This window comes from Bombyx mori, chromosome 17 (genome assembly GCF_030269925.1).
Source record: "Bombyx mori chromosome 17, ASM3026992v2".
Taxonomy (NCBI): domain Eukaryota; kingdom Metazoa; phylum Arthropoda; class Insecta; order Lepidoptera; family Bombycidae; genus Bombyx; species Bombyx mori.
The window spans coordinates 4,612,039-4,624,046 of NC_085123.1; the positions used below are offsets into that span (position 1 = coordinate 4,612,039).

At 34.6% G+C, this 12,008-nt stretch overlaps 1 protein-coding gene across 3 annotated transcripts in view; it reads right to left on the reverse strand.

Annotated features, from left to right (window-relative positions):
• Window positions 1-12,008, reverse strand: part of LOC101739666 (protein eva-1) — a 106,899-nt gene that overhangs the window by 17,922 nt on the left and 76,969 nt on the right. For all 3 annotated transcript variants that reach the window (XM_021347816.3, XM_012691013.4, XM_062673299.1), the window contains exons 5-6: window positions 10,557-10,706; window positions 8,261-8,404 (exon numbers count right to left, since the gene is read on the reverse strand). In XM_021347816.3, coding sequence (XP_021203491.2) covers window positions 8,261-8,404; window positions 10,557-10,706 — 294 coding nt within the window. The remainder of the gene's footprint in view (window positions 1-8,260; window positions 8,405-10,556; window positions 10,707-12,008) is intronic.

The following is a 12,008-nucleotide window of genomic DNA, read 5'->3' on the forward strand; positions in this document are numbered from 1 at the left end:
AATGCGTTTAAATCTCAATCACACCGTTGTTACAGGATACAGACGCGTTGATAAGCTTATTGTATTAGTAAACGTTTTCACTGTCATCTCTATATATTAATACGTGAAGCAAAAACTTTGTATCCCTTTTTACGAAAATTGCGCGGACGGAGGAGTATGAAATTTTCCACACTATAGAGAATGTAGAGAAGAAGTGCACAATGCTAATATGTTTTTAAAATAATGCATAAAAGATACATTAAATCAATAAAGAAAACATTACACACACTACATACCATATATTTGACGCACACACGTATGTATACTATTTATTGTCAATCTTTTGTTCTTGACGTCTGTTGTCAAATTGAGAATAGATTACATATTGTTTGTTTTGATAATATTTTTTATAGTGTAGTCTTGGCAAAATTTGTGATTATAGAAGTATAAAATACAATCATAATAGTGTACAAATTTACAATTCCAATTAATTATAGTCGAATTTCGACTACTGCAAGACCTCTAGTAGTATTAACTACGCTCAACTCCCGAAAATAAAGCTACAATGAAACAACAAAATCGAAATTATGTAACATTAGCTAATACGTACTTTATCTTGGAAGCGATTTGCAGCATTCAACCGGATAATAAATTAGAATGGATCTAGGCTTCAGTCATACGACTCCTTAATTTGTATATACTTTTATTACTGAGATTTATTATAGACGCCAATAAAACTCAGTACTGTTTCACAAAAAATCTGCCTATGTACAAATTTTATAAGGTCTCAAAGAATTATTCGTCAAACAAAAAGTGCCTTGAGAATATTGGAGTAAAAGCTTTTGATAAAAGTAGAAAGAAAATCTAGACTACACTGGCGATATAGTATATCGTGAACTCTTTTTATATATTTTTTTGTCGTGAAGTAGTCGTTTATCACATAGCTACTATGAAATATAATTGGATCTTGGATATCGTATCTCAGGGATAGCGGCTTCATTTTAATTAGTTATATTGTCCATGAGGCTGAGTCAGTTGAACATGTCCACTCAAATAGTACCTACCACAAAAACACAATTTAAAATATGAAGTTTGGATTGTATTGGAATAATAGCTATTATTTTAATAGTGGATTGTTTTACGCTTTAGAATGCTAGGTGCTCATCATCAGAAATAGGTAGAATGGGGCGTGCAGGGTAAGCATACATACTTAATTTTGTAAAAAAAAAAGCTGGTGCTCGTCAGAACTCTAAAGTCGGTAGGTAATGATCATTTATTTTGAATTTTCAACCTTATTGTGCACAACGACGGTTGTGTTTACATTATTGTAAAGTGATTTTTCTCTGATAAAAATAGCACATCTTATTAAATTTTATTCCATATTATTGAATTTTACATTTTACTTATTAAATTTTATTACATATTATTACATTTTCTAAAATTAATTATATTAAAAAAAAGTGAATTTATTTGTTTATTCCCGCTTCTCAGAAAAACCGATTGACTAGAAACTTTGTACAGTTTGTAAAGCAGCAGTACACAACGCTGCTATATTTAATTATCTGAAAATAATTACAATACATTTTGAATAATAATACGTTCACTAATATAATATTTCATAAAATTGCATTATCGCTTCCAACACCCAATTAGACAGAAAAGACAGGGATGTCAATATTCAAAGCAAAAAAAAAAAAAAATTTTTTGTATTGCCCTTGTAGGCAGACGAGCATACGGCCCACCTAATGGTGAGTGGTTACCGTCGCCCATGGACTTCAGCAATGCCAGGGGCAGAGCCAAGCCGCTGCCTACCAAAGTGAAGCGTATCCCAGACTTTCGAGTGTGAATATGTGTATTACTGTGTGTTTATGATCGTGGTAGTTCGAGTGGTATTTATATCTGTATAACTATGTGATTAACATAATTTCGATAAAGGCAACACCGCAATACGAAAAGTGTAACAGCGATATCAGAAAAAGAGAGTTGTCATATGAAACATTTAGAATTTATATATTTGTACTTAAGATTAGGAATGTTCACTGGTGGTAGGACCACTTGTGAGTCCGCACGGGTAGGTACCCTGCCTTTTTTGCCGTGAAGCAGTAATGTGTTTCGGTTTGAAGGGTGGGGCAGCCGCTGTAACTATACTGAGACCTTAGAACTTATATGATTTATATCTCAAGGTGGAGCGCATTTACGTTGTAGATGTCTATGGGCTCCAGTAACCACTTAAAACCAGGTAGGCTGTGAGCTCGTCCACTCATCAAAGCATTTTTTTATTTATTAAAGATATGAAGAAATAGTCCTCTATTCTAATGAAGTCCCTCGATCCTACATCTACTTTAAATAAATCAAAGAATTTTAATTTAGGTTAAATTTTAAATCAATTCTTATTATATTCGAGACTTTGTGGCCATTTAACAGTTAGTCTTTTGCAATTCTACTAAGATTGTAAATGTGTAATCAGTAACCGTGTACACGTAATATTGTTGAGTTAATGTGATGTAATGTAAATAACATCATCGTCATATTGTAATGTATTTAAATCAGCGGTCCTTATAATGTTCTGGTTCTGGATTGCATTCCTGAATTTAGTCTAAGACTTGTTATAAGTTTTAAAGCACGCGAATAGCGCTCGTCTTTTACGTCATCGTAAATTTTCATGTTTCTTTCATGATAAACATTTTCAGTTTAATATTTTAACGTTATCACTTCGAACTAAATACATAGGTACTAATGTTATACTAGAGGTCCCTCAGTAGTCGAAATTCGACTATAATTAATTGGAATTGTAATTTGTACACTATTATGATTGTATTTTATACTTCTATAATCACAAATTTCGCCAAGACTACATTATAAAAAATATTAACAAAGACAAACAATATTTAATCTATTCTCAATTTGACAACAGACATCAAGAACAAAAGTTTGACAATAAATAGTATGCATGCGAGTGTGCGTCACATACATGGTATGTAGTGTGTGTAATGTTTTCTTTATTGATTTAATGTATCTTTTATGCATTATTTTAAAAAAACATTAGCATTGTGTACTTCTTCTCTATATTCTCTATAAGTGTGGAAAATTTCATACTCCTCCGTCCGCGCAGTTCTCGTAAAAAGGGATACAAAGTTTTTGCTTCACGTATTAATATATAGATAAATATGTACTTACTACACACGTTTAAATTTTAAAAGTCTGACTTAAAATACTCTTTACATATTTTACATGTCGATACTGATCTCTTGCCTATTCCTTAAAATGACTGGTGGTCCTAGTACCTAATCGTAGGCTCGTATGACCCCCTATCCCCTAGCAATTACGCAAATTAAAATTTATGTGGGTTTGGATTAGGATATGGGTTTGGATTATGTTATTTGGATTTTATTACACTATGTTATACGTTAACCATGGAAATCATTAGTGAACATGTAATTGATACGTATTTTATTCGATATATTGGGAAACATATAATTACTGGTGGTAGGACCTCTTGTGAGTCCGCGCGGGTAGGTACCACCGCCCTGCCTATTTCTGCCGTGAAGCAGTTATGCGTTTCGGTTTGAAGGGTGGGGCAGCCGTTGTAACTATACTGAGATCTTAGAACTTATATCTCAAGGTGGGTGGCGCATTTACGTTGTAGATGTCCATGGGCTCCAGTAACCACTTAACATCAGGTGGGCTGTGAGCTCGTCCACCTATCTAAGCAATAAAAAAAAAAAAAAAACTTCAATAATAATTTTTGTTGACGGCAGACTGTCCGCCTAGAATTGCACCACCCCATTTCTTCCCTTATAGGTGTCGTAAAATTTGGGACACAGGAAAAAAAAGTAATCATAATTAATCATTATTGGTTTTTAATTTACGATTTTATTCGTCGTAAGGTCGTTTGTGAATCCGGATTAGACTAGTGAAGGACATTTTTTAATTAGTAAATGCCTTTAAAATTTGATATTAATATATTGTGCCATAGATGGATACTATAAATCTTACATATTACGGCCACGGATGTTAGGAATTTTACTACACTTTCATTTTTTTTCAATGCGTGTAATCAATGAAATTGAAATTAAACATAAATAATGATTTCTATTGCTACATTGAAAAAAAAAACGTTAAAAAAATAAAATATTAAGTAAAATTAAATTTATTTATTTTAAATTATTATTACTTAGTAATAAAGTTAGTATTATTTAAAAAAATATCAATTTCAAGTTTAATAAAATTCTCATTCCTATAATATAGTCATAATTGACGGCATAAAGAGTATTTTACATAAACTTTATGTAAACATTTTAGGACGTTATATCACATTCATAAAACATTTTATAGTCGGGGTAAATGTTCCGGACTTTAATAAAGTGTGAAAATATGAAGTTTATTACGCGAAGGCTGTCCCTAATAGAATGTTCTAGATTTTACAACAAGGTTTCAGGATGCCAGGACGCGGAAGAATTTTTTCAAGCGCAACGAAATACTTTTAGCGTTTAGGTAATATTATTTTGCATGAGAAGCGTTGATATGTAAATTTTTTATTTTATTTTATTGGATTAACTGCTGGTATTTAAAATCAGAGACATCTTAAATATGATACATTAACTTTTTGATGCGTCTGTCTACAAGGGCAAAAAAAAATAAGATAAAAAAATTGTAGTTTCAATTAGGTATATTCGAATAGAAACAATTAATTTAAATTAGTTATAACGGAGAGAGGACTAAATGATAAGCACATACATAAGCTTACCAACTAGGTTATCTTATTCAATTGAAATTCTCGTGTCATGCATTCTATTGCAATTTCGTATTTTGATTTAACACGAGAATCACGAATCACTGGTGGTAGGACCTCTTGTGAATCCGCACGGGTAGATACCACCACCCTGCCTATTTCTGCCCTGAAGCAGTAATGCGTTTCGGTTTGAAGGGTGGGGCAGCCGTTGTAACTATACTGAGACTTTAGAACTTATATCTCAAGGTGGGTGGTGCATTTACATTGTAGATGTCTATGGGCTCCAGTAACCACTTAACACCAGGTGGGCTGTGAGCTCGTCCACCCATCTAAGCAATAAAAAAAAAAAGAATAATGTAGAATATCTATAGTAGTTTACAATATATACCATCATTTATACAGATTTTTCTCTTGTGGTAGGACGTCTTGTGAGTCCGCACGGGTAGGTACCACCCTGCCTAATTCTGGAATGAAGTAGTGATGCGTTTCGTTTTGAAGGGTGGGGCAGTCGTTGTACTGTTAAAACTGAGACCTTAGAACTCTTGTATCAAGGTGAGTTGCGGCATTTACGTTGTAGATGTCTATAAGCTCCGGTAACCACTTATCTATCTTATCAAGAAATGAAAAACGCAAATTTAAATTATATCAATTGACTGTAATGTTTGTTTTTCGAATTGAATAAAGAATTTCAGATTCTCTTCCACGCAGAAGCTAAGTCGTGCTATATTTATTAAACAACTAGATGACCCGGCAAACTTCGTAGTGCCGCAATCGATAAATAAAAGACCTCAACTTTTGTGTAAAATAAAACTTAAAACAAACAAAAGGAATCCGTCCGACGGGGGACACATCAAAGGAAAATTCCGAGCATTTTCATATTTATCTACCTTTTAAATCTTCTCTGATGACTTCCGCAAATAATTTAAGACGAAAATTAGTCAAATCGGTACAGCCGTTCTCGAGTTTTAGCGAGACTAACGAACAGCAGTTCATTTATATATATAGGTTTTTTTTTTATTGCTTAGATGGATGGACGAGCTCACAGCCCGCCTGGTGTTAAGTGGTTACTGGAGCCCATAGACATCTACAACGTAAATGCGCCACCCACCTCGAGATATAAGTTCTAAGATCTCAGTATAGTTACAACGGCTACCCCACCCTTCGAACCGAAACGCATTACTGCTTCACGGCGGAAAATAGGCGGGGTGGTGGTACCTAGCCGTGCGGACTCCCAAGAGGTCCTACCACCAGTAATTACGCAAGTTATAATTTTGCGGGTTTCATTTTTATTACACGATGTTATTCCTTCACCGTGGAAGTCAATCATGAATATTTGTTGAGTACGTATTTCATTAGAAAAATTGGTACCCGCCTGCGGGATTCAAACACCGGTGCATCGCTTCAACACGAATGCACCGGACGTCTTATCCGTTAGGCCACGATGACTAAAAGATTCAATTTATAGATACGAAACGGGGATTTTGGTTAAAACGGCCGAAAGCACACTATTACAGTGAATAACGAAGCAAAGCCTACAGTATCATATTTACGAACATCTGCCAGCAATATTTCATTAAGAAAATTCAATTTTGAAGGCAAACAGGGTTCCTTTAATTTATTACTACATTTGTAACTCTCTAACAATGTTCGATTATACTTTTGTTATAGATTAAGAATTTAATTAGTTGAATTTGTCAACTGAAGGAGTTGCATTTTTGAAGTCGACGTTTTAACTGTATTTTTTATTTTTTATTGCTTTGATGGGTGGACGAGCTCACAGCCCACCTGGTGTTAAGTGGTTACTGGAGCCCATAGGCATCTACAACGCAAATGCGTCACCCACCCTGAGATATAAGTTCTAAGGTCAAAATTTAACCAAAATTAAAATTCTTTGATTTATTTATAGTAGATATAGGATCGAGGGACTAAATTAGAATAGAGCACTATTTTTTCATATCTTTAATATATATTTTTTAATTGCTTAATCGAGCTCACAGCCTATCTGGTGTTAAGTCGTTACTGGAGCCCACAGACATCTACAACGTAAATGCGCCACCCACCTTGAGATATAAATCATATAAGTTCTAAGGTCTCAGTATAGTTACAACGGCTGCCTCACCCTTCAAACCGAAACGCATTACTGCTTCACGGTAGAAATAGGCAGGGTGTCGGCACAAACCCGCGCGGTCTCACAAGAGGTCCTACCACCAGTAATTACGCAAAGCTACGCAAATTATAAATTTGCGGGTTTGATTTTTATTACACTATGCTATTCCTACACCGTGGAAATCAATCGTGAACATTTGTTGAGTACGTATTTCATTAGAAAATTTGGTACCCGCCTGGGATTCGAACACCGGTGCATCGCTCACACGAATGCACCGGACGTCTTATCCTTTAGGCCACGTCGACTTCATGTATTGCATAGCAGCTGTGATTACCTACGGCAAAATAAGAACTTAGGACCTATGTGCGTATGAAAGCTTACAAGTCGTCGTGGCCTTAACTATAGGAGGAGCAGAGGTATACTTATATCAAGCGATACGACTAACCCAGTTGCCAAATGTTGCACGAAAGCGCAATTTAAAAAAAATAAAGGAATTCTTACTTAGCACAATGTTCGCATGTGACTTCTACGTTAATAAGTAATAATAACGTAATGTATCTACTAAAAATAAATTAGCAAAAAATATTATTTACATTATTATGGTAGGACGTCTTGTAAGCTCAGGCACATAGATACTACCGATTTCTGTGAATAGTCTATCATGGTCTGATGGGTGGGACAACCTTTGTACTGTATAATTAAAACACAATGTGATATCTGATATCTATGGGATCTGGTGACCACATAATTTAATATGGACAGTGAGCTCAATCACTAGTCTAAACTAGTCTAGCAATAATAAGATAGAAATGTGCAAAAGCTTTAGGCCAATTGTAGTATAACACTAGTAGGGTTACATTCGTAGTGACTAGTATTTCATTCGCAAGTTTCTTCATCAATGCGGCAGTCTTAAAAATTAAAATTTTGATAGAAACCTCTGATAGAAGTAGAAACTAGAAAATTATGGCTTTTTCGATTATATTTTCATGAAGAATAAAATTAAGTGCGACTTTGTGACTAACACAAACTATGCGGAATAAGCACTTTTACATTCAGTGTGCAAGAAGTTGAAAATAATAAAAACAAGATTAAAAATAAGTAAGTACTCTTTAACATGAATTTAGTTCAGCGTAAATTACATACATTATTACATTACACACACATTTTTAAATACACATTATTATTTTACTAAATGAAAATTTATAATAAAAATTAATTAAAAGTCTCATCATCATAACTGGGCATATAGCTATGGGATTAAAATATATTGCTTATTCTTCTTGTTGGAGTTTTTAATTGAAATAAAGTGGATACATTTTGGGTTATAGTAGAAACACATTATATTTCGGTCAGAGGCCGAACCTCACACGAGGTGTCCGCGCCTATGAGACACGTGGGGTATGTGGAACTTGAAGGTCTGCAGACAAAGTAGAAACACTTACCGCAAGTGTAAACCACTTTGAGATAAGTTCTGCTGCCGGGTCGGCAAGGATTCCCGAACATATTGCTGTCGGCGGATAGAACGCACCTCCTCTTGCCGTGGCATTCTCGCATCGCTTTTTCTGTGGCATAGGGCTCCAGGCAGGCTGTCAAAAGAAGATTTAAATATTTTGAATTCTTACAATTTATTTGGCTACCCAGCCTTAAAGATATAGTTACCGCGACAATAAGGATAACTGTCCTATTCTTAAAACTGGACGGCATAATTACTTCGATGCAAAAATAAACAGGATTAGGGCATTTACCCATACGGACACAAAATACGCCAATACCACCACCAATAAAGAAATATAATCATGTTTCATATTGTGATTATTAGGCTATCAACTAGATTAGGTTATTGAAGTTATTGTAATGTACCAAATATTTCAAGTTCAACGGCTGTATTTTGAGCTTTGTAACAATAGATTAATAATATATTTGATGTTTGGTTTATTTCTTTAATTTTATTAAAAATACAGTATATAGATTCGACTTTGAACGCGAAATATTTTTTTTTGGGATCAATTACAATGCTGGATATTATTATATATTATAGAAATATTCTCTGATGTGATTAGTACACTAAATAATGCGATATAATTCCACTTTTTAACTCCCATACTTTCATAATTGAGTTCGTCCAACCTTCTAAGAAATAACAAAAAATTCATACCATTTTAACATCAATGTTCCTTTTATGAAGGACAACAAAATTTCTATTTGATAATTTTGTTTGCGTTCTTTGTGTAGACTAGTGTAGAGTCTACATTTTATTGTTATAGACGAAATACGACAATTGTATTTTAATATTTGTTATATTAACATACTAAAGTAAAAAAAAACTAATAATCATTTTAATAGTCATTTCAATGTTTGGTTATCTCCCGTTCATCGACAAGCGTTAATTTTGTTCGCGCGGCTCAAATAAGCCTATTCCGTAAGTATTTTTACGCTAAATTTACTATACGCTAACGGTTGAAGGTTCACTTTTAGAACCTGAACATGGGAAAGCATGTTTACCGAGGCCGAACTAAAACGTTAGCAACTGCCCGCCCAAATAAATTATTCAATAAAGGAGCCCCCATAGGCTGTTTTACAGGTTAAAATTAAATTTGTGATTCCGCCTGACGTGAAATTTTGCGTTTGAAATTGGCTTTTCTAACTCTGAAATAAATTCTGCTGCTGTATAAATATTCATTTGACACTCAAAATATTGTGAATAATTGAAGGGAGAGATTTAAAAAACAGGAGTTGTTTGCGAGATTGATCATGGAGTGATTTCATTTAAATTTATGAAGGAAATTATTTATGCTATCTATTATTAAGGAAACGAGATTATTTATAAAGTATAATCCTTATATTTTGAGGACTGAATCTATTATCGAAATAGGAATTAGGAATATATCTAAACACTCTAAAGAGACGGGATTATTGAAAAAACAAGTGAATATTTCAGTCGTTTGTCATTCACAATCTCTTGACTCTTTGTACGATATCCGTTAAAATTCTTTTTAGACTATCCGACCCAAGTGGGGACCAAATTCTGTTTCTTATTACTATTACAACTCGACGTATCTTTTTAATAACATCATACAAAATAAAATAGACACAAATCTGGAAAGGAGATAAAGTGGTATAAGCCAAATAAATATCTAGTAAATAAATTTATCTGAGCTCCTGTTATTATCACAGGCATTTTGATTTTTTTGTTAGATTTTTAATCGATTACCGAAGCTAACAAACATTGAAATTTCAATGCTTCCACTAAAGTTATGGGTCCAACGATCGTCAGATTTTTTTCCTTGAAATGCTGGTAGATATTAGTCAGCTCATGGTGAGAGGTTGTCGCTAATGGATGTTAGTTAGACAAGGTCAGAGACGTCGGAGCTACTGCTGAGGATTTACTTCAGACCTCCTTTGGAAAAGGACATGTCGTACGTAGCACTCAGGAAATATCGAGAGAAATAGTTCATTGCAAAGTCATATGGTACGTTTAAAATTATCTCAGCATGAACCTGGACAATACACAACAGTGGTAGATTCTGCGAAGCACTACTCTTGCTAGGGTCAGTGTTAGCAACACTCCGGTTTGAGCCCCGTGAGCTCACCTACACACGTTAGGGCGAAGCTGAAATAGCCACTCAACGATATCAGCATAGGTAGGAAAAAAAACACAACGTACCGATGGATATCGCCTATGGTAGTAATAATAGAAATATTCATGTTAAAATTAATTGAATTGTAAAAAAAACTTACTTTCTTCTTTCATGCCGCGCGGTTGAGGGCACTGTATCGAGTCATACTCCGTCCTGCCATACTGAGCGGAATAAATAGCGACCCTCGAGTGGGGGTTGCAGCTCAAGTGTAACACGTCGTTCTCACATCCCACTTTACTTCGAAATTCATCTGTTGAAGAAAACGTTTCTTGAGATCATGAATTAAGTGATAACTTAGACAGATAAACAAGTATAACTGTGTAATTAAATGTTTACAAGTTCCTTCTTTTTGTAGGTTACAACGATGATATAGTTGTTTAAAATGATAATGGCTTACCAAAATTAGAAGATGTCACTTTAAAAGAAGTTACAATAAATTACGTTTTTTTTTTGGAAAATTATAAATACAATAAAGTAATACGTGAACCCAAAACCAAGAACCAAACCTAACTCTCTAGAATCTGACAGCACAGTAGTAGTAATGACTATTATGTCAACGAACCTATTCCAATATACACGTATGGTTCACTGTCCAACGATCTATATGAACTATGTTTTTATAAAGATACTAGACGTGCCATGCGATTTTAAACGTATAAAATAAGACTTTTAATTATAATGAAAAAGGTTACGATTTCTCCGGATTAAGAGTCGGTCGTGTTATTCTCTAGGCCATAAACAATAAGTTGATTTGTAGTTGGTATGTAAAAGCACGAACCAGTGGACGCGCTGCCGTATTTATTACAGCTGGTATACCTCGCTTTGCCGGGTCGTGTCGTTTATCATAATAAAATAATGTGTTAATCCAGGCTACAAAACTATATTTCCTAAAATCCATCCTCTATAGCCATTCAGCTATTTTTGCGTTACTTAACAACAAACATCCAAACATATAAAAATTCACATTTATAACAGTACATTAGAATTATGTTTTACAATCACTTATCCACTTTTTTTTTGTTTCTTAGTTGGGTGGACGAGCTCACAGGCCACCTGCTGTTAAGTGGTTACCATAGACACCTACAACGTAAATGCGCCACCCACCTTGAGATATAAGTTCTAAGAACTCAGTATAGTTACAACGGCTACCCTACCTTTCAGACCGAAACGCATTACTGCTTCACGGCAGAAATAGGTGAGGCGGTGGTACCTATCCGTGTGGACTCACAAGAGGTCCTACCACCAGTAATGAATGCCACTTAAAATGCCAATTTATTTATTGCGTTGACTAACGTGTGTCAGCGAGTTACACTTACACTCCGTATGCTTTACCGCCTGAAGAATTTCCTTCCGCCCGAGACCAAGACAATGCTCGTTCAAACTTTGGTCTTCCCCATGATCGACTATGGTGATGTGTGCTACTTTGACCTGAATGCAGATCTACTCAATAAACTTAACCGGCTTCTCAATAACTGCATTTGATTTATTTATAATCTTCGGAAATACGATCACGTATCTTCTTATCGCTCCCAACTCAAATGGCTCCCCATTC